The sequence below is a fragment of the Meira miltonrushii genome, assembly GCF_003144205.1.
Source record: "Meira miltonrushii strain MCA 3882 unplaced genomic scaffold FA14scaffold_2, whole genome shotgun sequence".
Taxonomy (NCBI): Eukaryota; Fungi; Basidiomycota; class Exobasidiomycetes; order Exobasidiales; family Brachybasidiaceae; genus Meira; species Meira miltonrushii.
In genome coordinates, this window is record NW_020289944.1 from 2,756,109 (window position 1) to 2,781,983 (window position 25,875).

The following is a 25,875-nucleotide window of genomic DNA, read 5'->3' on the forward strand; positions in this document are numbered from 1 at the left end:
TTTCCTAGCGGGGCAAATAAGAAAGGATGATCATCTAATTTTGTCTTTAGCCTTTTTAATTGGCACAAGTTGCCTTTTACAGATCGCCTTTGTTGTGCATTGAAGCCCCTTCCTTTATGTTGTGTAAACGAGGTAAAATGAACCCGTACGTCAGCCCGCTTTAATCTTTTCGTTCAAGAAAGGCAAGTGAAGCACAAGCAGGAACGGCACGTTTGAAGCCGTGACGGACTTTTACGCCTTTTGGCGGTAATTGAATGGACTTTCGCACTGCATTGAATTCAGTACAACCCTTTTGTCCTTTCCTGCACTTTATGTCCATGTAGAATCAATGATAAAGAAAGGAGTTTCCATTATGGGAAATTGACAGAAATTTGAGTTGATAACTCTAAAAGACACAATGGATATGATCTGCAATAGCTTTTGCTTGCATGCATGTAGAGTTTGTTTGTACTTCTTTTGGCAAAATAGCTGTGTTTGCATTCAAATGCACAAAAAAAATGATGTGGCGTAATGGACAGGTTAGCATATTCACTTGCCCAAATTCGCCGCGTACACAGGTTTACACTTGTGGGCGTTCATTACGCCTTTTAAAGCACGCCTATAACGCCCCGCCGCGACAATGACGCTGATCTTTCTTTGCAAAGCCCCTCAACACTGCCTGCCATACAACAAAGGGCATCTGTCGAATAAGGTGTATGTCATTCTTCTTTCACTTTTACCGTCATCACGTGTACATGAAATGCTCATCGTCATCACTTGAAGTAGGAATAGATTTGGTCATCGGCGTTGAGAGTTGAGTAAAAGAGAAGAATGAGAGGATATGTGACGTGGAAGGACTAGCGCGGAGGGCCGGGAATGTATGAGCGAATGTATGCAGCCAAACTCGAAGAAACGAACAAAAGATGAGAAATAAGAACAACACCTTTGTATGCTCCTGACCAACACATCAACTGAACAATCATGACTTTGGCACATTTGGTCATTTGTACAGGATCGATTTATGCTTCCTTTCTATTATGGGCTTTATTGCAAGAACGATTAACTACAACGCCATACACTTTACCGATTTCCTTGCAACATGCAACCAATGAATCAAGGAATGAGTTCTTCAAATCACCCCTTGTACTGAATGCTTTACAGGCTATCATATGTACAGTCATTGCAGCAATCTATCTCACTGCTCGTTCGATCGGATCAAAGGAACCTCTCCATGTTCGCTTGGGCTTTGACGCCCTTACACCAGCCGGTGCGGATAAATTGCGAAAGAACAAACAAAACGGAGTCCAGGTAAACGGAAAGTCAGGAAAGTCTAAAGCAGTCTCAGCTTCACCCTCAAGAGTTTCGCCATTGTTGCTGCGCTATATCCAAATTGCCGCCTCACAATCCGTTTCTTCTTTGCTGGCTTTGCATTCGTTATCGCATGGAATATCATATCCTACTTTGACATTGGCAAAATCCTGCAAATTGGTACCTGTTTTATTCGCCAATGTACTACTGTACAGACGCAAATTTGCACCTTACAAGTATGTTGTGGTATTGCTGGTGACCGTTGGAATTAGTATGTTCATGCTTTTCGGAGAAAGTGCAAGTTCCAAAAAGAAGATTAAACCAGGTCAAGAACGTTCGAGTATGGTTGGCTTGCTTCTCTTATTGGGAAATCAAGCTTTAGACGGAATCACAAATTCAACACAAGATGAAGTTTTCGGAACGTATACGCTTTCAGGTCCAAAGATGATGTTAATCATGAACGCAATCTCGGCTGCCTTGATGGGAACTTCGCTATTGGTTCCTGTGCCAACTTTCTTGGGCGGTAGCGGAACAGAAGGTTCAGGTGAATTGGCAAGCGCTCTAAGCTTTATTCAACGTCATCCTGAAATTTTACGTGATTTGTTTGGATATGCTCTTGCGGGAGCACTTGGACAAATTGCAATCTTTGAAACATTAGAGAGATTCGGTAGTCTTACCTTGGTTGCCATCACTGTTACCCGTAAATTGTTCACTATGCTTTTGTCCATCGTGGTCTACAAGCACACCCTCAAACAGGCTCAATGGCTTGGTGTATTGATCGTCTTTGTCGGCTTGGGAATCGAGGCGAGAGAAAAGAAACGGGAAGGAATGGCAAAGAAAGTTTTGGCAGAAAAACGGGCAGCGGTAAAAGATGCATAGACGGGTATTAAATGATAGAGGGTTAATATTACAACGCATTGTACATCTAGAAATACATTATTATCTTTATCGCAATCCTATCATCGCACTGATATCGGTGGTTCAGCTCCAGGTACTTTACCCCATTCAAAAGTTTCCGCTTTGAATAGTGCTAATAGTTCTGCCGGAAGATCTTCCTCTTTCGGCACTTCTGAAGCCCATGGGTCAGAAGTTGATGGTTGAGCTTTTGCTCCAAAACCTGTACTTGATCCCGCACCAAATCCTCCTCCGAAAGCAGATCCAGAAGCAGATGTGGATCCGAATGCACTCGTTCCACCAAATGTAGAAGGAGCAGTCGTATTATTATTCGAAAGGCCACCACCAAAGGCTCCAAAGCCAGTAGAGCTACTTGTCGAGCTTCCAAAGGCACTGGTCTGACCAAACGCAGACGAATTCTGCCCAGGCTGATTCGTTGCACCGAAGCCAGTTGAAGTGGTGCCAGGTGTAGTCGTCGAGCCAAAAGCAGATGGAGTGGTCTTTGTATTGTTGGTGCTCGAACCGAAAGCACTCGTTCCGCTATTGCTACCAAAGGCAGAAGGCTGTCCAAAAGCACTGCTGCCTGTCTGAGCGCCAAAAGCGGATGTCTGACCGAACGCTGATGGTTTGGCTGCAGAACCAAAAGCTGATGTCTGTCCGATTCCTGAAGTGGATCCTGCTGCAGCAGGCTGACTACCGAACGCTGAAGGTTGCCCAAAAGCAGAAGGCGCGCCAAAAGCTGATTGTTGGGTGTTCGTAGTAGAAGCACCGAAAGCTGATGGCTGTCCGAAAGCTGATGTTGTTCCAGAGGGGTTACCTCCTCCAAATGCTCCAAAGCCTGTCCCACTCGAAGTGCCGGCAGCATTATTTCCTCCAAAGGTATTTGCAGGTTTGCCAAAAGCACTTGATTGACCAAAAGTAGACACTGTATTTGATGAACCAAATCCTCCTCCAAAAGCACTTCCGCTGCCTGAGGTAGACGATCCAAAAGCGCTAGTCGATGCAGGTTGTCCGAAAGCTGACATAGCATTCGCTCCTGCTCCAATTGGTTGCTTATTTCCTGTTAGATCTGCCGTATTCTTCAAGGCTTGCTGATAGGCGGCTTCGATATTGGACAGAGCTTGTTGTACAAAGTTATCGTTTTGCTGTGCAAGTGTAGCTTCTTGTTGTGCATACTCAGATACCTTTCCTTCCTTTAGAGCCTCATATGCTTTCAGACGCATTTCTTCTTGACTAACATCTTGTGAAGTGATAAGATTTGGCTCATACTTGGCAGGTCCATAAACGCTCATCTTCCATACAGGTCGATTGTTTGGCCCCAAGTCTTCTCGCATATTCGCTGAGGACAAAGTGATTTGACCAGGCTGAACATTTGCCAACTTCCCTTGACCTCCTCCATTGCCGCTACTCGATCCGAAAGCTGAAGTTGTACTATTTCTAGGACCGCCAAAAGTAGCTGGCGGCCGACTGGAAGATCCAAAGGCAGATGTGGTGGATGTACTGGAGCCAAATAATGAAGTTCCTTTATTCAAACCTCCAAATCCAGTCGAAGGAGACGAGTTACCAAAAGCACTTCCTGTATTCGAAGAACCGAATACGGATGCAGGCTTTGCACTCCCGCCACCAAAAGCTGAAGGTTGACCGAAAGTACTAGATTGATTCCCAAAACCAGAAGAAGAGCCAAAGCCAGATGATGATCCGAAAGCGGAAGAAGAACCAAATCCACCGCTTGATTGATTTCCGCCTCTTGGATGTTCGTTACGACATTGATCTCCAAACCTACACTGGCCACGTAAGAAGTATTGACACACAGCCATCTTTGCGATGAGTGGTGTCTGTAATTGGCCAGCTCACCTCTCTGTGCAATGAGCCGATGGAGGGAGGGAAGAGGAAGTGTTGTTAGAGAGAGCTTGTTCCTATTCCAAGTAAAAAGTGTTAAACACGTGTATGCCAAACACAGCCAACATCCGTGCGCGTGTTCAAGTCGGCTGGTTTAGTCCACCTCTCACACACACCCCGCTTATTGCAATCTTCCATCCGAATCATCATCCCAGATTACAATTCAACACATCTTTGGATTGACAATATGCCAGCTTATCATTCGGCATACAATGACGTACCAACGGAAGAGGTAGCCACAATTGCATCTCTATCCATCTTGCCATTCCGTTCCAAAATTCGCGGACCTGCTCCTCCACCATTGGCCAATCCACCACCAGAAGCTGAAGGATTAGATATCATCGATGAAGCATTGGACTTGTTCAGACCTAACAGCCTATTCAGAAACTTCGAAATCAAAGGTGGAGCAGATCGTTTGTTGATCTATTTTATCCTGTTCATTTCGCAATGCTTGTCAATCATCGCTGGAAGTAGAGTTCCTCTAAGTCAAGCAGAGGCAATAAAGCAATTAAGCACAACTGCTGTCGACCAATTCCATCTTCCAGGTGATGCTGGATTCCCATTGAACAATCTATATGCTGCACCAGCCAACCGTATGGAAGCAGGTGAGTACTTTCAAAGGCATACAACTATTCAGACCAACCTAATCTCTTTTCTACGATCTCCTTCCATCAGACCAACTAAGAGCTTACCTCGTTCAAGCAAGGCAAGAGATTGCTACACGTTTGATCGAGAGAGTATATGTGAACGGACAGCCTAGCAAGTTCTGGCTCGCATTCACAAAGAGAAAATTGTGAGTTGATGTGCATGAATTGATTCGATGATTTTACCGATTGACTGACACTTGATTTCGTCCTATTTTGCAGCATGGGCAAGACCTTGTGAGAAGTGCATGTGGGGATCAGTAGATGGCAGGATAGCTGCGATGTTGTAAGGCAGTATACTGTGGAAGTGTCTGGAGATTTTTATCTCATAGGTTACCTAAATGTGATCAATTGTAGAGATGTGTGAGAAGCTGAAGAAAGCAGGGAGTCGTTTCTCAGATAAGTCGTGATGATGAACAATTGCGAGAGGGTTAAGTACGCAACACCAATCACCCATGGGCACAGTCTGAATTGTCAATCATCATACGGAACCGCACAGTATCATTGAGCAGAAGACGAAGCAGAAAAATGATACATTTTGGTAGAAAAAGGGAAGCAAAACGGATTCCTGGAACCAATTGATTGAAGCGAATAACTTCTTCACAAAAGAACCATAAAACGAAACGAGCCAAAAGACTACTACTGACATGAAAAAGAAAATAAAAAACCCTCCTCGGTCAGAAATACAAAAATGGCTGTCTTTGAGCACCTACCAAACAGCCAATTGCATACACATCAAAGCTCCTGAAATAGATACACACAAGGTTTAGTTGACCATTGCAACGTTTGATGCAGGTGCTTCGGCGATTGGGCAATCACGGGCAATGTGACCGGCTTCTGAGCATCTGTAACATTTGTTGGATTTAGGTGCACGGCTTGGACGGGCTTTGCAATCACGGGCAAAGTGGTTTTGACCACCACAGTTACGGCAAGTGATACCGTTTGACTTGCTTGTGCCTGAAGGGCAGTTACGAGCCAAGTGAGGACCACCGCATGTCTAAGAGAGTGATAAAAATCCTGTCAATTAAATGTATCTTTCCTGCAGCTCTCAATGTCATACTCACGAAGCATCCGGTAGCAGCACCATTACCAGCAGCAGAGCCAGGAGTGGTAGCAGCGCCTGTAGCAGCAACGGCTTGAACGTTACTGATTGGACGAGAGCCGATGTTTGGGCAATCAGCCTTGATGTGACCTTTGCTCAAGCAGTGATAGCATGATTTTTGATCGGTTGTACGTGGATCGGGGCATGCACTGGATTCATGTCCACCTTTACCACAGTTGAAGCAGAGACGTTCGGTTGAACTGCAGTTCTCGGCCAAATGACCAACTTGTCCACAGCTAAGGAAGAGAAAGATATCGTGTGAGCCTTTTGAGATGCTGAATCAAGACTTGGTTTTTAGCAATAGAAAAAACACTTACACATAACAAGCACGACGACGGAAAGACATTTTTGAATGTTTTATTTCTTCTTTAAGCACAACTTTTTGCAACTTCTTTTTTGTTCTCGTTTCGCCTTCCGCAACTCTCAACTTCCGCTTACGATCAACGATTGATCACTTGTAAAAGGTTAGCAGTCTTCTTGTTAAGGAAGGATGATGTAGTGAAATCAAAAGGGTAAAATTGTCGCACGACATCCGTTTTTGCCTGCCTGTCTGCATTCATCCACACTTGCTTGCAAGTTAAAGTAAGTGTGCTGCTTTCTCTGCGTAGGGGAAAATTATTGTTTGTGTGGGCCGTTAAATTGAACATCGGATCTCGGCAGCATAAGAGCGGCTGCTTGCGGTGCGCAGACGTTCGTTTAGCCTTGCGCGAGAAAATGACATTTTTCAAGGTTGCTGTCTATTTTCTCGCATAGAAACAATAATAACCCGCACTGCCGGTCCTAACTTTGTTTAATTTATGAGCAGTTCATAGTAGAATCGAGAGAAAGGCGGAGGAATGGTAATTAGCAGAAATGATACTTGTTGTGGAATCATATATGACTTTATATCTGAATTATCTGATTTGTTAATATAAATGACTCTGGAACCGTCGTATTTCTTAAGTACCTTGTTCCTCTCATACAACGGCATCCGCCGATGAACCTTAACGGCTTCTTCCTAATATTGATTATATAAATATCATTGGAATAAATAATAGAACAGACAGAGCTTCCTGTCTTCACAAATACTGCTTCACAGAATTTTCCCTTTCGATACAACTGAGTTTGCAAAAATAAAACTTTGAGTTTGAGAATCTACAAGATCTACAAAAGGCTCAAAAAGATCAATCAAATATGTGTTTTCATAATCGTTAGATCATAAATTGCCTCTTATATTTTGGGTGGGTAAATTGAACACAAATTTGTTCCTATCTATACGTCTTTTCTTTCTTAAAGATCTCCATCATCTTCATCTGGAAGAGGGGCAGCTTGTGCTTGTGCCAATTCTTGTTCGTATTGAGCCATAAGTTTGGCGTCAACTTGAACTTCTGGTGGTGCCAAAGCAGGTGCAGCGGCAAATTCTAAGCTTGGGTTTCCGACCAATTTACGTGCAAGCCACAAGAATGGCTTCTCGAAGTTGTAGTTGGACTTGGCAGAGATTTCAAAGTATTGCAAGTTCTTCTTGCGGTGGAAAGTAACGGCACCAGTCTTGACTTTACGTTCCTGTTTGTGTGAATGAGGGATGGAATTTGTTAGTCTGTGAATTGTTTTTCTTTCACCAAGTATTTACTCACGTTAACGTCGACCTTGTTACCACACAAGACAATTGGAATGTTCTCGCAAACACGGACCAAATCTCTGTGCCAGTTGGGAACGTTCTTGTATGTGATACGACTGGTAACGTCAAACATAATGATACCGCATTGTCCTTGGATGTAGTATCCATCACGTAGTCCACCAAACTTCTCTTGACCGGCGGTATCCCAAACGTTGAAGCAGATTGCACCAAAGTTTGTGTGGAATTGCAAAGGGTGAACTTCGACACCCAAAGTGGCAATGTATTTCTTTTCGAATTCTCCTGTCAAGTGGCGCTGAATAGAGGAAAAGAAGATTTCGATTAGTACAAAGCCTAGTAACAAGATAGTCATGGAGAAGTGAATTCCGTCATAGTGTCGGCCGGCATCATTGGAATAGCTCCTAGTGTTCCTGACATTTGCCTCCACAAATACTGCGCACAACTCTCCGCAATGTATGATGTGTCCCTCTTTTTGTCTGATGAACTTACCTTGACGAAAGTAGTCTTTCCGGTACCACCATCACCAACTGAAACGAAGGGAAAAGATTAGAATTTGATTCGTCGTCAGTAAGTTGATTTAATGTATCATGATGTTCATCCTTCCAAACGTACCAAGGACCAATTTGAAGGTAGGGATGCTGTCGTTTGATTGTGTTTCAGCCATGGTTGTGATTGTTTGTCGTAATGAGGTTAAATGCGATCAGAATGGGACTGATATCCTATGATCGAGTTGGTAGTGTAAAGCTTTAATTCGATCTTTCATTTGCAGGTTAGGAATCCCTTGAAGCCTTCAAAACTTCAACTTTTTCCTACACAAATTGCTGCCCGCTTGGAAAAAGATTTCGTTTGCTTTTTGCATTTCAAGAATTTTTCAAGGCACTACATCACTCTTTGCGCTGCTTTACGCCTGTGAGATGTTGTACGCGTTGCACTGCAACTACACGTGTACGAATGATGGCTGATGGATTGATGGCCTTTTCCTTGCGTACATCCAGCCTATGTTCTTCTAGCGCGTTGTCATGAGCAAGCATTAGCCTGCAAAAAGGAGGAGGAGGAAATCATCTCAATACCCCGCCTATCGCAGCATTTAAAACTGCAATCATGTATATCATATAACGAGGGGTGGATGACAAGGCACAATTGAGAAGTCAACACATTGATTATATAAATATTGGGAGTAAATTTGATGCTAAAATACAATAGTAGTGTAATCACACTTCAGCGACGACCTCTGTTCGGCCTCTTGCCAAATTTACCACCTCCGCCTCTACTTTGGCCACTCTTCATTCTACGTTGATTAGGCATTCCTGCTTCAACAACATCATCATCTCTATCCATATCATCACCTTTTCGTTTCTTTCTTGCTCCTCCTAAATCTCCCGCTCTACCACGCCCTCCTGTTTCACGCATCTCTCTCGTTGCTTCCCGTGATGCTTGTCCAACACGCTCTTCTAACAATCGAACTGCATCTCGATCGTATCCTGGAAATTCTGTAAGCTTCTTTCCGATCACATGCTCAATCCTTTGCAATAGTTCAACGTCATACTGTGTTACGATTGTCACACTTCTTCCACTTCTTCCTGCTCTTGCCGTTCTACCAACTCGATGAATATAATCTTTACTATGCGTTGGGATGTCAAAGTTGATCACCAAATCAACCGCTGGAATATCCAAACCACGAGAAGCCACATCAGTTGCAATGAGAATATTTCTTCCTCCAGCTTTGAATTTGCCCAATGCACCTAAACGAGCACTTTGTGACATTTGACCATGTAGTGGAATAGCCGAAAATCCAAGCATTCGTAGCATGATTGCGATTCGAGAAGCATCATGAACAGTACGTGTGAAGATTAAAATTGAAGAGCCCGTTTGCTCATTCACCACCGAGACTAGGTTTGGATCTTTTTGTGCAAATGGACAAAAGATGTAATGTTGTGATAAAGTGGATACGGTCGAGTACTTTGTACCAACTTCCACACGTACTGGATTGCGCAGACTTGCTCTTTGCAATTTCGCCACTTTTGTCGTCATTGTTGCGCTGAACAACATAGTTCTGCGATCACGAGGGATTGATTGCAATAGCTTATCGATGATCGGTCCAAAGTCCATATCCAAAAGTCGATCAGCTTCGTCCATAACCAGGTACTGTAAGCCACGAAGGGAGAACCCTTTAGTATTTTCCAAATGATCTTGCAATCTTCCTGGTGTTGCAACGATGATATGAGGTCGTTTGCCCAAAGCGATTGATTGTGACATCATATCCATTCCACCCACAATTGTTGCACATCGAACGCCAATAGTTGATCCCAAAGCTTCCAGCTGTTGTGTAATTTGATAAGCCAACTCACGAGTAGGTGCTAAAATACAAGCAAAGAATGGTTTTGGATCGTCCCATAAAGCTTGTAAGATTGGAATTCCAAACGCAGCCGTTTTACCACTTCCCGTTTGTGCCAATCCAATCACATCTCTTCCTGTCAAAGCTTCTGGAATTGATTGTTGTTGAATTGTGGTAGGCTTTTTGAATCCCATCGATTCGCATGCTTCGCATATTTGAGCATGTACACCAAGTGATGCAAAAGTAGCATCTTCTGCTGCATCCTCTTCCTCTTCTACTACTCGGACATTATCATTATCGGATGCAATCGGAGAGACTGATCTTTTAAGTTCAGGAGCTGATGCTCCCGAGGCTGAAGATTCAGCTTCATCAGAAGATGACATGTTGAATATATGCTGCGAGAGAGCTAATGGTGAATGATTGGAAGATATAATATCAATTGTATGCATACTTTCTTTTAAAAGCAAAAAAAAATCAAAATTATAAATCTCGTGACGCGTGCCGATCTGAGAAGTTTTTGGGCTGATTAGCTCCACCTTTGTTTCCCTCTCTCCAGACATATCGTAAAGTGCCCCCCGTGCTGTTTTATAATCTTACCGACGATATCACACTGGCTTACTGCCTTTATTCTTGAGAACTTCGAAACCCTTGATCGATTGAACTACTGGAGCCCCAAAGACGCCGAGAAGCCAAGAACGTTTACTTTCCCCCTTCAGCCTTACTGTATACTCTCACTTCCTTCTTTATCATCAATCAACCCTACCTTCTCTTTCCTATCCTTCTTTTTCCTTGTTTGTTATAAAAACCTCTCCTTTCTTTTCTTCTCACATAGACCAACACTTCATCGGACCTTTGCTGTCCTGACAATATGTCAGAAGTGATCACCGTGTACGAGCTCAAGCTTGAGCAAGATGGGAGTCCAAGCAATGAACGTGCTTACATTCGTTTACCGCCTCCCGTAAAGCCGTACATCTTACGTTTCACTTTGGACGCCGGTAGTACAGCTTCACGTCAAGGTATTTTGTTCACAAATCATCCTCAATCTTCACAGCAATTTGAGCGAAATAAATTCTATCAACATGAATTACCCAGTAATTTTCGTCAAGCTGTTACGATTGATCTTTTGATCGAAAGACCAGGTGCATTTGAATATTATATCGAACATGCGGCTGAATTGGAAAAGATTCCTTATCCTACACAAGAACAACCCGTTTGGGATCATGACGCCGAAAGTGCAAAGAGACCTCGCGTACAGAGTAAGCATGGCTTTTTCAATATCGAGCCATTGTTGCACCTCCCAAAACGATCTCGCTTGCTGGACGGAAACTCTTCGCAAGTTTTGCCCCCCTCTCAAGGAGGAAGTGTTTTGAGCGAAAAGCAAAATTTAACGCAAGATGGAATTGTGTTGCAATCCTTCATGGCTAAATGGGCAGGCTCTTTGTCCAACTGGGCTCCTCACATGGATCAAGCAAGTAAAAATGGATACAACATGATTCACTTCTTACCTTTGCAAGTTCGTGGAGATAGCAACAGTCCATATTCCATCGCCGATCAACTTGATTTCAGCCCGGATTTGTTCGATGAAAAATCTGGAAAGAGCAGCACAAAACAAGAACGAGCAGAAACGATTGGGCAATGGGTGAAAACCTTGAATAGCAAATGGGGTTTGTTGAGCATGATTGATGTCGTCTTGAACCATACAGCGAACAACAGTGAATGGCTCTATGAACATCCTGATGCGGGTTACAATCCTTACAATTCACCTCACCTGACCCCAGCTGAGGAGTTGGACCGTGCTTTGATGGAGTATTCCAACCGCTTGGCATCTCTCGGTCTCCCAACTGATCCAAAGACCGATGCTGATGCTGATGCCATCATCGGGGGCGTGAAGACACATGTATTACAGCCCTTGAAATTATGGGAGTACTATGCCATCAACGTGCAAGCGCAAAAGGAAGAGCTCGGAAAGCTTTGGGATCAACCAAATGACGGCAAAGCTATCAATTCTTTGGGTGAAGACGACCTCCGAACTGCATCTCTTGACGATGTATTCAAGCTTCTCGAACGCCATGCATTGCGCAATCGCATGTCTTTGAGCGAACGTTTTGCAACGCACGTTGATGTTACTGTCTCACTCGCAATCTTGCGCGGAATAAGTCAAGGAAAGAAAGATAAAGATCAAATCTTAAACCTCTTCGGTAACGCTTTGGACAAGCTCAATGCTCCCCTGTATGCACTTTACGATGAAGACGTACAAGCGATCACAAGCAACCTTGCAGGTCGTTTGAAATACATGCGTGTTGAAGAAGGAGGTCCGAAAATGGGACCAATCACTGCAGAATCACCATTTTGTGAGACTTACTTTACCCGTTTAGACCCAAAGCATCCTTCTGCCAAGAAGCACGATCCTCGTTCCCTTGCTCTAGCCAACAATGGCTGGATGTGGGCTGCTGATCCATTGTCAGACTTTGCTTCCAATAAGGCACGAGTTTATTTGCGTCGTGAATTGATCTCATGGAGTGACTGTGTAAAATTGCGCTATGGAAGTGGACCAGAAGATTCACCATACCTTTGGAAACACATGGAAGAATACTGTGTTACGCAAGCAAAGCTGTTTGATGGCTTCCGTATCGACAATTGTCACTCTACCCCCATGCATGTCGGACAATACATGTTGGATGCTGCACGCAAGGCAAATCCAAACCTGTACATTTGTGCAGAGTTGTTCACTGGAAGCGAGCAAACTGATATCTTGTTCGTCAGCAAGTTGGGCTTGAACAGCTTAATCCGTGAAATGGAGAATGGACATGACCCTAAAGAGGAAAGTCGACTCCTCTACCGTTTTGGTGTCAACAAGCCAGTGGGATCGATGGACAAGGACTGCTTGTCAAAACCTGGCAAAGTTGTCGTACCTGGATCAAAGAAAGATTCAGTGTCATGTACAATCGTGCCATTGGAAGGATCCATGCCGCATGCTTTGTTCATGGACTTAACACATGACAATGAAACGCCTACTCGTAAGCGTACGACTGAAGATGCGATCACTATGGCAGCCCTCGTACCGTTCTGTTGGAGCGCCGTTGGATCGAATAAAGGCTTCGACGACTTATATCCCGATCAATTGAATGTTGTATCGGAGAAGCGAATGTATGATCCTAAATCTCAACCAGAAGATGTCGGAATTGGGTATGTCAAACGTATCTTCAATCACTTGCATCAAGAAATGGTCGCAGATGGATATTCCGAAGGACATGTGCATCAAGAGAATGATTACTTGATCATGCATCGTATCCATCCTCAAACACACAAGGGATATTTGGTGGTTACACATACCGCTTTCCATTCTGGTGTACAAGGTCGTGGCGACATCAACCCATTCCGCTTGAACCGTACATCGGCAAACTTTATCATGGGCAAAACTTTGCAGATTACGGATCGTAACAGACCGAAGGATGAAAAATTCGTTCAAGGTCTACCTTCCAAATTGATTGATGTTCCAGCACCAACGATCAACAAAGGCAGCGATCATGATGGTCCTTATTCTGAAATCGTCGTGCCTGACAACTTCCCACCGGCCAGTATCATGCTCTTTTCTACTACTATGGATGGTTTAGGAGCTGAATTGGACACACTTTGTCAAAGTGGTGCGGATGAAGCAATGGCAGAGTTGGACTTGGTTGATTTGAACGTGTTCTTATATCGTGCTGATGCAGAAGAGAGAGATGCAACATCAGGCAAGGACGGTGCATACACAATCCCAAAATTGGGTGGACTTGTCTATTGTGGTACAGAAGGATGGATGTCGCATCTCAAGAATATCATGCGTTTCAACGATCTCGGACATCCTATCTGTGCTCATTTACGTGAAGGTTCATGGGCATTAGATTACGTTCACGGTCGCTTGGAGCGCCAACAAGAGCTATTCCCTAGATTATCAAAGCCAGCCAATTGGCTTCGTGAACGATTTGATAAGATCAAAGAGACTGTGCCCTCGTTCATGCGTCCAAAGTATTTCAGCTTGGTGATCAAGACAGCTTCAGAAGCTGCACGAAAGCGTGCGATCTCACAAATGTCTGCTTTCATTCGTGAAGGTGATGACTTTACAAAGAATTTGGCTTTATGTGCAGTTCAATTGAATGGACAAGTTCAATCAAGTTCGTTATGGCACAATCGTCCAAGTGCCTCTATGGCAGCAGGCTTGCCTTTCTTTGCAACTTCTTGGGCACGTCTTTGGGGTCGTGATGTTTTCATCAGTTTGAGAGGATTGTACTTGACAACGTCTATGCATGAATATGCGCGTGAGCATATCATCTCATTTGGATCAACATTGAAACATGGAATGATTCCAAATCTGCTCAACTCTACTACTTCACCCCGTTACAATTGTCGTGATGGTCCATGGTTCTTTGCACAAAACGTGCAAGATTATGTCAACAAAGCTCCCAATGGTTCGTCAATCTTAAGCGAGAAAGTCAAACGCAGATTCCCGCTGGATGATGAATGGGTTCCTGTCGATTCACCTAAAGCATTTGCGCACACTTCAACAGTAGCAGAGATCATTCAAGAGATCTTGCAACGTCATGCAAGTGGAATTCATTTCCGTGAACACGATGCAGGACCAAAAGTTGATGAACAAATGTCTGATAACGGTTTCAATATTGATGTTACTGTCGATTGGAAGACTGGCTTTGTTATGGGAGGAAATAAAGACAATTGCGGAACATGGCAAGATAAGATGGGATCATCAGCCAAAGCAGGCAATAAAGGAGTTCCAGGTTCGCCGCGTGAAGGTGCTGCAGTTGAAATCACCGGACTGGTGAAGAGTACGTTGAGCTGGGTGGACTCTTTATCATCTAAAGGTCAATGGCCCGCAAAAGGAGTTGAAGCGGAGATCGATGGCAAAAAGCAATTGATTACCTATAAAGAGTGGGCCGATAAGATTCAAGCCTCTTTTGAACATAATTACTGGGTACCATTGGATCAATCTGAAGACAAGAAATTCAACGTTGATTCATCTTTAGTCAACCGTCGTGGAATTTACAAAGACGTTTACGGAAGCAGTCCTGGACGAGAATGGTGTGATTATCAATTACGTGCCAATTACGCAATGGCGATGTGCGTTGCACCTGAGCTGTTCGACGTTCAACATGGCTTGACGGCATTGCAATCTGCTTATGAAGCACTTGGAGATGTTTTGGGTATGAAGACGCTCGATCCTCGTGATAGAAACTTCCATCCTGTGTACGACAACAGCAATGATTCGAGTGATTTCTGGATGGCCAAAGGATTCTGTTATCATAATGGACCACCATGGGTTTTCCCCTTTGGATTCCATATTCGTGCAGTCTTATTATTTTATGGTCGATTGGATAGTGAAAAAGGTCAATCTTCCAAAGGCAAATCCCATGCAGCCAATGCGGCATGGAGAGTGATGAGCATGTTAATTGCACATCGTAAACATATCGAAACAACACCTTGGGCAGGTTTACCCGAATTAACAAATGCAGATGGAGTTGAATGTAGAGACAGTTGTCCTACTCAAGCATGGTCTGCAAGTACAATTTTGGATGCGTTGGAATTGATTCGTGAACAAGCAACGGAATGATGAAATTTTTTAGAGCTTTTGGAGACCTTTTTTTTTGTATAGACCTTTTCCCAATTAGTTACCTAAAACATCATTGAGCCGGAAGATATGTCAAATAGTACAATCATCATTTACCAATAACCATCTATACATCATATCAATTGAGTGAAGATTAATGACTTGTCCGGTTAGGCCCCCTATTATGATGCTTGCTTCCGGTTTCGTTCCCGGCGCGCTGGCCCATTTCCAATTCTTTCGCATGCAACGCCAATGGTACACCATGTGATCAACGTGCACGCGGCCATTAATTCGGTTTTATTCAAAAGTGGTGTGCGTGTGTGTATTCTATGTATTGTTCCTGTCTAAAAAGGTTTAGATCATAGATCCTCTGTTAATCTGACTTTAATTTTCAAACTCCGATATGATCTATGCATATACGCTAGTTTGAACCATTAATCAAGGTAAGAGGTCTGTGTTGTGTATTTTGCTTAATTCTTTTCGGCTTTATAAACTATAATCGAAATGGCTCCCATTTTGACTAATCTTGACAAAAAGCCAGGATTATATTATTCCCACACTGAATATATAATGCATCAACATAGTATGAAAAAGCAAAGCAAGATATGTTCACAAGATTAAGTTTAAAACACTCATACAGCCCGCACTTTTTTGGGGATGCACATTGTACGCTAGTCTTGCAAATGAAAAGGTCTAGACTGCGTATTGCCATTTCATTGTTGTTGTTGTTGTTGTTTTCGCATATCCTTTTCCTTCATTTCCGTGTTTCCAAGTTTCCAAAATAAAAGGTAGGGAAATAAAGGCAGAAGTGAATCCTTCTGCTTTAGTCCATTGGACAATGTTCAAACCATAATTAGCTTTTTTTCAGCCTCAAATGGCTCAATCCTGATCTTTCTCTTACCAGATGTAGAGAAAGATGAATAATTATAATAGGCAGCATCGTTGTCCGGATCTTATTTTTTAATAGATTCACAACTCCGTACCAATCGGGCGATCTGTTCACGCTATCATATTCGGCTCTTCAAATTGCCATAATAAAGATGCAAGTATACTTTCTTTTACATACGTATGACATTATTGGTCGATCATGCATTGCTTCTAAATATGGAGTAAATTTCACACTCCGATCATACCAAAAGTTTGGAAGTAAGTATTGAACTATGTATTTTCATATGCTCGTTAGTATGTATTTTACTGGAAAAATGAACGGACATTTGATCAACTCTTTTATGTTTTTGTTTTATTGATCGAATTAAAGCCACAGCAAATGTGTTTTATGGGAAAAAAGTAAATACAATACAGACCGCGCGCTGCGCATCTTTATTAAAATCTCGATTATGCATAAGATGATCGACACAGACCGTTTGGCATGGAGGTGCTTTCATCATATTTAATAAAGGGCGTGCACAGCGTTTTGATAAAATAAGCTAGCAATCATGTCAGCCTTTTTTTCTTTTTGCTTGCATTAAATTTAATCCGTTGTCCTGTTTACCCTGTGTGTAAATCTCGAAGAGATCCGATCTTTTAATGCATCAAAATCTGTTTTATTCAATGACGCAAGTTGCAATTTGCTTTGCGGATTTGTCAAAACTTGCTTCCATAATCTAGACTAGGGACGCAATTTTGACCCTTTCTTGACGGATTGTCTTTCTTTATATACATATGCATTCTTGGATCTCAAACACACACATTTCCTGTCCCTTTCTTTTGATCAAAGTAGACCCTTATGCATTTCCAACACCAAAGCAACGCGGCGGTCACACAGATATAGGGCATTGGGTTGGTGTTACAATCTACATATGTCTGAAAGAGACTGTTTTCTAGAATTGCATATTTTCAACGCACGATGCGAAAAGGAGCAGATAAAGTACGGCAATCTGCATGAAGGCATCTCGATTCGGAGAGCAAGCCGATCTTCTTACAATGAGTCTTATAGCATCGTCATCCACTCAACCTCTTCGCTTTAGCCGAAAGAAAAAAAAAAGTTCAAAATTAAAGCTTATGAAGAGTCTTATTTTTGAGACTATAATTGTATCAATATCAATCAGTTCAATCTTTTTGGCACTACTGCATGTGGATTCGGGCAAAATGTTATAAAGTGTTTCTCCTTTTATTACCGGCATTTTTCTTCTGATCGGGAACATTTCTTCATCCGTGCATATCTTCACTGGAACATAGACGTTGGTCATCAAAAATAACAATGCATAAAACCAGTTGTATATATGCAGACAATAGACATGTACGGTGTCTACTAGATAGTGTACAATATCTTAGAGCTGTAATTATGGAGCACAATGTTTTAATAAGGAGTCAAGTGCATATTAGATGGAAAAGACTGATTCAATGAAGACAATTGAATTGTAAGTTTTATTTCTTGCTCTGAATTGATCACTTTGTCATCTCCTTTGAAGCGGTACCCATCTATGCATAACAGCAATACCGCCAAAAGGACTGCATAGACATCAAATCAACCAACCCTTCATTTACACTCCTCTATCCGCACTGTTCTTTGACCAGCGTGTTGTCTTCCGTTGTTCGCCTTTGCATTGATTTTTCGGGTCATTGATCACTTTGCTTTCCATCCACACAATAAGAAAAGTGAAGCTTTATTGTTTTATTTACTAGCTTTTCCTTGTATTTCTTCTTGAAAAGTCTTTTGTCAACACTACCAGCATCATCATCGAAAAGGAAAAAGTCGCCTACTACGAAAAAACGACCTTTTTGCCGGTAACTTTGCTGTAGAGAGAATACTCAAAAGCATTCATTCGGCTTTTCCGCTTTCAGTCGGATCTCACCTTTTGCACGTTCATTTCCTTTGGACGATTGCTTGATAATTGAGCTGAAAATCAGTCAAAAGTGAATTGGAAAGAAGGCGCTAGAATTTGGTGATTATTCTTTTTGGGTTATTACAAGCATAGGCATATGCTTGAAAAGAACAAATCTTCTCATCAAAATCAGCCTTACGAATCAGATCAGAACAAGATCAGCATTGAATATCCTTTGTCCGATGCGATCTAACGACCAATACGTCATTTAATATAAATCGTGTTCATTAAACGTAACCAAACCTTCATTTCGGTCCGCCCATTTGCCAAGGTCGATTACAGTTTCGGGGGCAAAGAGAAGGATGCAGCACTTCTGTTGTCTTTTTTCGATAATAAAAAGGTGAGCATTTACTCTTTTGAACAAAGGTCATCTGACATGATGTGTAATGAAGAACAAAAAGGGGTTTGCAAACGATAGTCAGCAATTGCACAAATGAAGAAAAACTTTTCCAATTACGCGGATGCAACCCTTTTTTGTGTGTTTGTGTGCCTTTTTTGCCATCTTTCTTCGGGCCGTCATTCCGCCGTCCTTTCCATCATCAAAGGTTTTGTTTTTCGGATGAGAATCCGAAATGAAGCAAAACTCCAGAAGATGAAATAATCACAAAAAGAACTTCTTTTTGCAGTCAAATTGACTTGGTAATCTCGATTCATTGTTGGCATCCTTGCGTCAATACACGCACGCATACATGCAATATTACGCCGATCTTCATTTCCAGCTCAGAATGATATTCTTAACAGAATGTGCAATGATGACCTTTGCTCCGCTACCTGGTTTGCAGAATGCTCTGGCTTTCTTTTTGCATGCTGTGTCTTGTTCTGCCAGCGAGAGTGATAGTTCGATTTCTGGGGGCAATTCGTTTCTCTTTCATTCAAATTGACTGACATATATGCAAATCCTTGCTTTATTCGACTACAGTACAGCAATTGCGTGGGTCGGAGAAAACAAGTAATCTGTGATTTGGATCTTGCCGAAACAAGACACACGCATACAGCGTTGAAATTTTGATCGATCTCTATAACTCGCCATTTTGACGCCCAGATTTATCTACCTACTCCGTTCCGGAACGATACGATATCATCCAGCATAAAAGGATTCATTTGGGTATCAAAATCTGATTTAATTCTTTTTTATTCGCCTATTCGTCTTTACCACAATATTGCCGCTCATTTCAATTCACTTCATCACCGCCACAAACAAATTTTCGCATTGATTGTAATCGCGACCGTTCTTGCGTATGCTCTCATTTGCGTTCACAACATCAAATTTATCAAACGCAATCAATAGCAAACGAAAGCTCGGTACATTCTCCGAATCAAACTTGAGCTTCTGTATCCAATCGCAAGGTATTGAAATTACTCTACCAGCATCCATCTCGCCAAGAAAGTCTAAAAGCGGTGTCTCATTCGAAAACGTCATCCTTCTTACCAATAAAAGCACAAAAGAGCGAGACAGGGTTGCACATTCATTTTCCAATCGACAAATTGATCTCAATACGCAAAGGAGTTGGAATTTCCAGAAAACGCCCTCTTTTTAACAATTGGAAAGAAAAAAAGTACGCCATTAGGGTTCATGTGTCACTTTCCAATCCGCTTTTTTTGACGATCCGATCAAAACAGCGCCTGAATTTTCGGGTCTACAAGTTCCGGTCACACAATCAGGAAGAAAAAACATCTAATTTTCCATTAAATTGTGTTTTCCTTAACGATCGGTCACTTTTCTTCATTCATAAAGGACAAAAAGATTCCGTCCGCCCACTTATCAAATTTACGAATCAAGAAACGGAAGTTCAGAGTAATTTCGGTTCATCTAATTTTGGACATCTTTGCATGTAGCGGAACCCCGCTCTCTAAAATTATCACAGCCAATTAACTTGCTACGAAGATCACCGATCTGGATCGACACAAGATTTTTCATTAAAATTGAACTACGAAAGTTCTGCTCACTTGGCGGCCTCCATTGACGTAAACATCCTTTTTTCGGAAAATTGACCAAGTTCTGCCAAGACGCCACTTTTTTTAGGAGGCTTTTTTCAATATAATATCGTGATCAAGACATCGAGCTCATCGATGATAAGCTTTGGCAATTCTTTGGTATAAGAAGGACCTCGAGTGCGAAATAGTTCTTTCAAATTGCTCTGATTACCGTGATCATTCGTCTTTTGCTGAGCTGATATGAAAGACACTCCCGAAGATCAAGAAAGGAGGCATCATCAGAGATTCGATCAAACATCACCATCCGACAGAGGTTCAAGAATGTCAGTTGCAACCGTTCCACAACCTTACAATATGCCTATGGGCCCCTATGAGGAAAGCAAGAGTCGGCTTCCTCCATTATCATCCATGCTCCCACCTTTGAAGCCGCGCATGAGCACAGGTACGCAAAATTCTCCATATACAGATAACTCTCGGGCTACATCCTCAAAAGAAGTTGATGGTCATACGCCCGACAATCATGCAAGAATAAACACCGGAAGACCGATGATTGACCGATCAGAAAGTGATTCTAGGTTCAATCCAGGCTTGAGTGATGGATCATCTGAACTTTCGGAGTACCGTCATGGACTTCGCTCTCCCAATGAAAGAGCGGAAATGGAAGGACAAGCCACAACACACGGATCAGAGAGACCGGACATGGATGGGCAGTACCATGGAGACATAGACGGACATCCACCTTCTTATCGCGATGGGTATGGTAGACCTTCTTGGATTGCCAAGGAAAAAGAAATGCAAGATTCGCGCGATCGACAATCTATGTCGATCAAACAATCTGGTCCTTCACCTGCGTATCTTTCACCCGCAATGGCATCTGTCACACATCCCTCTTATGTCCACCCCAGAGCACGAACTTCAACATCGGATGGTCAAATGTTTGCCAGCAATCGTTCAGCGCAATCTCCTCCTCCTTCTTTCACGACTAGATTCAGCTCTGATCCTTACAGCATGGACGAACATTCTACTGTTTCCTCTTCTTCATCTTTGCGTGCACCTTCTCAGCATTTCTATCGATCACAAGTTCGATCATCGACAAAACCGTATGAGACTGCATCAACTTCTTCGACAGAATTGGAATTCTTCAATCAATTGTGGGATGTGATGCTGGAGGTACGTAAGCATATCGAAAGATATCAATCAAAGAATTCTGCGGCAGGACCTCGGCCTTTACCTTCAATTCGTGATGGTGATATCGCAACTTTGACTTCACACTTGCATTATGAGATTGATGTTCTAGCCGAAGCTGATGGTCGTTCGGCTGATCATTTCGCATTGGATGTTCGTCATTTACACGATCAATTCTCCCAACGAAGACAAAGTATGCGTGCTCGATCAAACACCTTCTCTATGGCCTCTAATCGAGATCGCTCAAGCTTTTCGCATTATCAACCACATCAACAATACCACAGTTCTTCTTCTACTTCTCCGCCAAACCATCCAAGGGGACCTGGATCATCTTCGCAAATGCCGCAAGGTACTCCTTCAATGCCAGGCGGATATGGCGAGACACCATCAAGTGCTCCTCCCATGACACGAGGTCATGAAATGTACTTTCCAGCGTACAACTATCATAGGACAGAATACGGTATGCATGGTCGAGAGAACATTAACCAAAGAGTGATGGAACTTGAACGTAGAGTCTCTTCAGGTTATGCAACGCCAATGTATGACGGTCGATTCATTACTGGCCCTTCTTCACCTCAAGATGATATGCGATCCATGTCATCCGGTCATTTAGGTCCAGGAACCATGTTTCACCCTCATCACGGAAGAATGTCACAAGCGATGCCAAGAAGGGTACGTAAAAGACGTGATGAGGCTGAACAAAGTTGTCTAAGTTGTTCCGCAAAAGAGACACCCGAATGGCGAAAAGGTCCAACAGGTCCAAGAACATTGTGCAATGCTTGTGGATTGTTGTATGCCAAACAATGTCGAAAACGTGAATTGGACCTTCAAGCACACGGAAAACGTCAAAGAGGATCCCGAACAGGCGGAGGAGATGACATGACACAAGAAGGACGTGAGAATAGCCTATTGGAATTGCAATTAGCCGTTCAAGCTCGTGTGAATCAATCCAATCCAATGGGAATGCCAGACGGCATGCAATCATCCTATTCAGGTAGCAATACCGCAAATGAAATCGGTGGCAGCGTGTCCAGAGCAGTCATCAATCCAAATCAACAAGCCCAAGCCGGCGAACGATCGCCTCCTTCTCTACCTCCATTGATGCGTCAATGATTGATATGTTTTTGGGAGTCAAGCCTTTGTACAATCATTTTCTCTTAAAAAAAGTTTTTCTTTCCATTCCCCTCAAGCGCTTCGATAATCAAATCCTTGTATAGTTTGGTCTCATTGCATTTCGTCCTCTCCTTCTTCTTATCTACTGTCACATTATCCTTTCTTATCTTTCTTTCCTACCACAACGATACCAGTAGTATTATTATTCATTACAATTGTTTTCCAAGAATTTTCAGATTTTGATCGGCACATTTGATATGAGATGAGAACCATACATGTTTAAAGGGAAATAAATTGAGGAAAAAAGGTCAAGATGTACAATTTGTATTGTTTTTGCACTTATACAGTAATCTGTGCTGCGTCAAGATTGAGTGCATGCAATAATAAGTTCACATTTCTGATTCGAAGATCTGCTTCTCCATGGGAGGCTGCGATCGGATTGGCTGCTGACCATTGTTTGGCTTCCAACACATTTTCTAAAATCTTTTCACGTAATCCAGTGACCAAAATTTGTTGTTGAGTCATATTTGCACTTACTGCAATTGCAGCCATCAATTGCCAAATGTCACGATCTTCAACTTCCAATTGAGCTTTACGTGCACCATCCAATGCAGGTGCACCGAATGGCAACCTTGCCTTGGCTCTTGTAGATGGGAACAAAGTTACCAATTGTTCTGGAGGTTGAGCCAAACGTTGGATCAAAAGATTAAATATTTCGTTCCATTGAGCAAGATCAGCAGGTGAAGGTGCACCAGATCCATCTCCTTTGTTTAGGCCACCGGCACTCATGATTGGTGAAGATAGAGAGGGAGCCGATTGACGCAAAGAAGCAGCTCGTGAAAGGAAGATGGTCAAGAAAGCCACTCCAGGTTTGCTTTGTGCAACACGAACGGGATTGTTACGTTCCAAGAACAAAGCCAACATTCCGCTTACGATTCGCATGGGTACAGTAGCCATCAAGCTTAACATACCTGGAACAATGCTTGTAACAAAAGCTTCTGTTTGACGTTGAACATTTGCTCTTCGTTCAGCTGCTGCTGGAGATGCTTTGGTGTTGACTGGCTCGTCCAAGACAACACTTTCACGCACCACGTCTAATCGATCGAAGCTTGCCACGATCATCGTCATGGCGGTCAAGGTTTGCTCGCTGCTCAAATGACGCAATGCACGGGGCAAGATTCTCTTTCCTTTCACAGTGGATAAGAGTGACACGAAAGGATGTGGATCGGAAACTTCCAATGGTTCAAGAACTCGTAATTCTTGCCATAATTGAGAGGCCAACACATCGCGCTGCTGTCTCCATTCTACAGCGGCTGGATCGTTGTTTTGCTCTGAAACATCTGCAGGTGCAGTTCTTCTCGACTGCTCCAAATTCAAAACGATATCGTACAACTTTTCTAAGATTGTCAGAACCTCCAATTTGTTTAAAGCAGGTCGCTTTTGCACACCACCTTGTGCCAAACTTGCTCCTTGTAGGGCTTGTTGTGCGGCATTTTGAGCATGACCAGTTCCAGTAACATCGCTACCATCGTTTTTGGCAGCACCGTTAGTCGTAGGAGGCGAGGCTGATCCGGCTTCGGTTCCATCTTGGTTGATCTGCAACATTTGCCTAGGTGCTTTGGTTGTACCGAGGCTGACTCTACCCAAAGCACCTTCCAATGAAGCACTTGCACCTGCCTTTTCAATTCTCTCCTTTCGATTTTGCACGATTCTTTCCACCTGTTGTTGCATTCGTAGCATAGCAGTTTCGCGTCTGTTTGGCTGCGTCTTGCGTTGACGAGCTTTCTTTTGCTTTTCTTCACCTTGTTGAGCGTTGGAATTATCTTGTCCATTTGTGGACTCTTCTACCTTCTTCTGTTCTTTTTGCTTTTCTTCCTCATTGCTTGCTGGGAGTGTGACTCGGCTGCGGTTACCATGCAGAGCAAAATAAATATGTGCATAGAAATCATCAGTGTAAGGATCACTAGAGATCAATTGACTGACTTGGATACGAGTGATGAAGTCCTTATCGGAACGACTCATGAGGTTGTTTCGAGGTGCCATAGACTGGATCTTTGAGATGCGGACTTGTCTCTTGTTCTCCTGACGGAATGCTTCATCAATCTTTGCTAAAGCGGTATCGACCATGAAGCGGATCGTATTTTGTTCCTCAGGTGAACCATCGATACGCGGCCAAAGGCGAGGGTTGTCAATCTGTTGAGGTAGCTTTTCCGGGCTGGCAGCTACTGTCAATGCTGGGAAATCGCGCACGACACTGTCCGTAATACCAAAGTGCATATAAGGTGGCAGAGACATGATTCTTCCTTGAATGGGATTAGGCAAAGTTTCCAGCATAATCCGCATACGTTGGAAGAGCAATTGTTGCAGGTTGGGGTCGTTTGGATTTGGCATAGGTGGGATTGGCAGTTGCACCTGAACAGGTTGAACTTGCGGTGGAGCTTGTTGAGGTCTTGGAGGTGCAGATCCCAGAGCAGGGAATGCAGAATCATCGCGTCCGGGCACTGCTTGTGGTTTCGAAGCTTCTGCAGCTGGTGGTGCTTGACTTCTCCTAGCACGCATCTCAGCTTCCACTTCTTCCATCGTCAATGGTTTCCTTTGAGCTTGGGGCTCTGTGGGAGGAGCAGAAGCGAGAGGTTGTGAAGGAGCGGGAACGTTTCTCTGATTTCTCATTTGAGCTTCAATCTCGTCCAACGATGGGCCAGAAGATGCAGGTACCGCGCTTCTCGAGGGTGGACCAGGCATTCTCCAAAAGTCATCCATCGTACTGGCAAATGCGGCATCATTCTTCTTTACTTGGCCAAAACCCGAAGGACCTTTTGGTACATCAGGTTCAAAGAAAGCCGGAAGACTGGTTTGCTTACCGCCTGTGCCGCCAAAGTCAAAGTCTTTACCGACATTGCCCATTCCGAAGGTATCGTCGTTGAAAGCGTCACCTGTTTCATCTAAAAGATCACCTAATCCATCATCCTTATCGTCATCTCCAAGGTCACCTTCTCCACCGCCTCCCCACGTATAAATCTCAACATCTTCTTGGCCTGCTGCACGTAGACCTCTCAACTTTTCTTCAAAAGCAGCATCGTCATCATCGTCGAGTAGCTGATCGGTTGGATCGAAAGGATCAAGGGTTTTATCACCACTATCAGCCAATGAATTCCGATCGCGCGGTAAACTTGTATCGAATCCAAAGAACGACATCTTTCCTAATCCTTCCGAACAAGTCGCACAAAAAGCAAAAAACGAAAGTGTAAGATTAAACAACTTACACAACCGATCTTAACTTTTGCGAACAACAAAAGGACAGTTCTTCTTGTCGATGGTGAAGAGAAGAAATCCAAGCACAGACATCTTTTCTGTACGCATCTTAATTCTAGCGCGCACCTTTACCCGAAAAAGGATCCTCGAGGTATTGTGCCTGCTGTCACGCCGCGTAATACACTTC

The 25,875-nt window shown here is 43.1% G+C and overlaps 8 protein-coding genes across 8 annotated transcripts; 4 read left to right on the forward strand and 4 right to left on the reverse strand.

The window, feature by feature from the left end:
- Nucleotides 1-791: 791 nt before the first annotated feature.
- FA14DRAFT_45602 (UAA transporter) lies at nt 792-2,206 on the forward strand. Its single transcript, XM_025502374.1, has one exon. The coding sequence runs from the start codon at nt 961-963 to the stop codon at nt 2,164-2,166; it is 1,206 nt and encodes a 401-aa protein (XP_025355997.1). The 5' UTR covers nt 792-960; the 3' UTR covers nt 2,167-2,206.
- Nucleotides 2,082-4,058, reverse strand: FA14DRAFT_172306 (uncharacterized protein). The gene has a single exon (XM_025500397.1). The coding sequence runs from the start codon at nt 3,996-3,998 to the stop codon at nt 2,247-2,249; it is 1,752 nt and encodes a 583-aa protein (XP_025355998.1). The 5' UTR covers nt 3,999-4,058; the 3' UTR covers nt 2,082-2,246.
- A 209-nt stretch (nt 4,059-4,267) lies between these two features.
- Nucleotides 4,268-5,038, forward strand: FA14DRAFT_189636 (putative ARC18-subunit of the Arp2/3 complex; the record flags this gene model as incomplete). The annotated part of the gene is made up of 3 exons (XM_025501743.1): nt 4,268-4,685; nt 4,756-4,873; nt 4,947-5,038. The coding sequence occupies 3 exons, from the start codon at nt 4,268-4,270 to the stop codon at nt 4,963-4,965; spliced, it is 555 nt and encodes a 184-aa protein (XP_025355999.1). The 3' UTR covers nt 4,966-5,038.
- A 1,868-nt stretch (nt 5,039-6,906) lies between these two features.
- Nucleotides 6,907-8,136, reverse strand: FA14DRAFT_160733 (putative GSP1-GTP-binding protein of the ras superfamily). The gene is made up of 4 exons (XM_025498800.1): nt 8,054-8,136; nt 7,931-7,968; nt 7,440-7,736; nt 6,907-7,368 (listed from the first exon to the last, which is right to left on the reverse strand). Exons 1-4 carry the CDS (start codon nt 8,103-8,105, stop codon nt 7,096-7,098), a joined length of 660 nt encoding a protein of 219 aa, XP_025356000.1. The 5' UTR covers nt 8,106-8,136; the 3' UTR covers nt 6,907-7,095.
- Nucleotides 8,137-8,583: 447 nt separating this feature from the next.
- Nucleotides 8,584-10,336, reverse strand: FA14DRAFT_167728 (DEAD-domain-containing protein; the record flags this gene model as incomplete). The annotated part of the gene is made up of 2 exons (XM_025500105.1): nt 8,584-10,050; nt 10,228-10,336. 2 exons carry the CDS (start codon nt 10,334-10,336, stop codon nt 8,660-8,662), a joined length of 1,500 nt encoding a protein of 499 aa, XP_025356001.1. The 3' UTR covers nt 8,584-8,659.
- Nucleotides 10,337-10,366: 30 nt separating this feature from the next.
- On the forward strand, nt 10,367-15,524 carry FA14DRAFT_189640 (putative 4-alpha-glucanotransferase). Its single transcript, XM_025501744.1, has one exon. It carries the CDS (start codon nt 10,645-10,647, stop codon nt 15,379-15,381), a length of 4,737 nt encoding a protein of 1,578 aa, XP_025356002.1. The 5' UTR covers nt 10,367-10,644; the 3' UTR covers nt 15,382-15,524.
- Nucleotides 15,525-20,060: 4,536 nt separating this feature from the next.
- On the forward strand, nt 20,061-22,631 carry FA14DRAFT_45860 (uncharacterized protein). The gene has a single exon (XM_025502377.1). It carries the CDS (start codon nt 20,379-20,381, stop codon nt 22,434-22,436), a length of 2,058 nt encoding a protein of 685 aa, XP_025356003.1. The 5' UTR covers nt 20,061-20,378; the 3' UTR covers nt 22,437-22,631.
- Nucleotides 22,624-25,746, reverse strand: FA14DRAFT_160738 (uncharacterized protein). The gene has a single exon (XM_025498801.1). It carries the CDS (start codon nt 25,629-25,631, stop codon nt 22,776-22,778), a length of 2,856 nt encoding a protein of 951 aa, XP_025356004.1. The 5' UTR covers nt 25,632-25,746; the 3' UTR covers nt 22,624-22,775.
- Nucleotides 25,747-25,875: the final 129 nt, after the last annotated feature.

Coding starts and splice junctions, on each gene's coding strand:
- FA14DRAFT_160733 (XM_025498800.1), bottom strand. CDS start 8,105: ATGGCTGAAACACAATCAAACGACAGCATCCCTACCTTCAAATTGGTC. Junction 7,969..8,053: donor TACCTTCAAATTGGTCCTTG/GTACGTTTGGAA, acceptor CCTTCGTTTCAG/TTGGTGATGGTGGTACCGGA. Junction 7,737..7,930: donor GAAAGACTACTTTCGTCAAG/GTAAGTTCATCA, acceptor TCCTCTATTCAG/CGCCACTTGACAGGAGAATT.
- FA14DRAFT_172306 (XM_025500397.1), bottom strand. CDS start 3,998: ATGGCTGTGTGTCAATACTTCTTACGTGGCCAGTGTAGGTTTGGAGAT.
- FA14DRAFT_160738 (XM_025498801.1), bottom strand. CDS start 25,631: ATGTCGTTCTTTGGATTCGATACAAGTTTACCGCGCGATCGGAATTCA.
- FA14DRAFT_189640 (XM_025501744.1), top strand. CDS start 10,645: ATGTCAGAAGTGATCACCGTGTACGAGCTCAAGCTTGAGCAAGATGGG.
- FA14DRAFT_45602 (XM_025502374.1), top strand. CDS start 961: ATGACTTTGGCACATTTGGTCATTTGTACAGGATCGATTTATGCTTCC.
- FA14DRAFT_45860 (XM_025502377.1), top strand. CDS start 20,379: ATGAAAGACACTCCCGAAGATCAAGAAAGGAGGCATCATCAGAGATTC.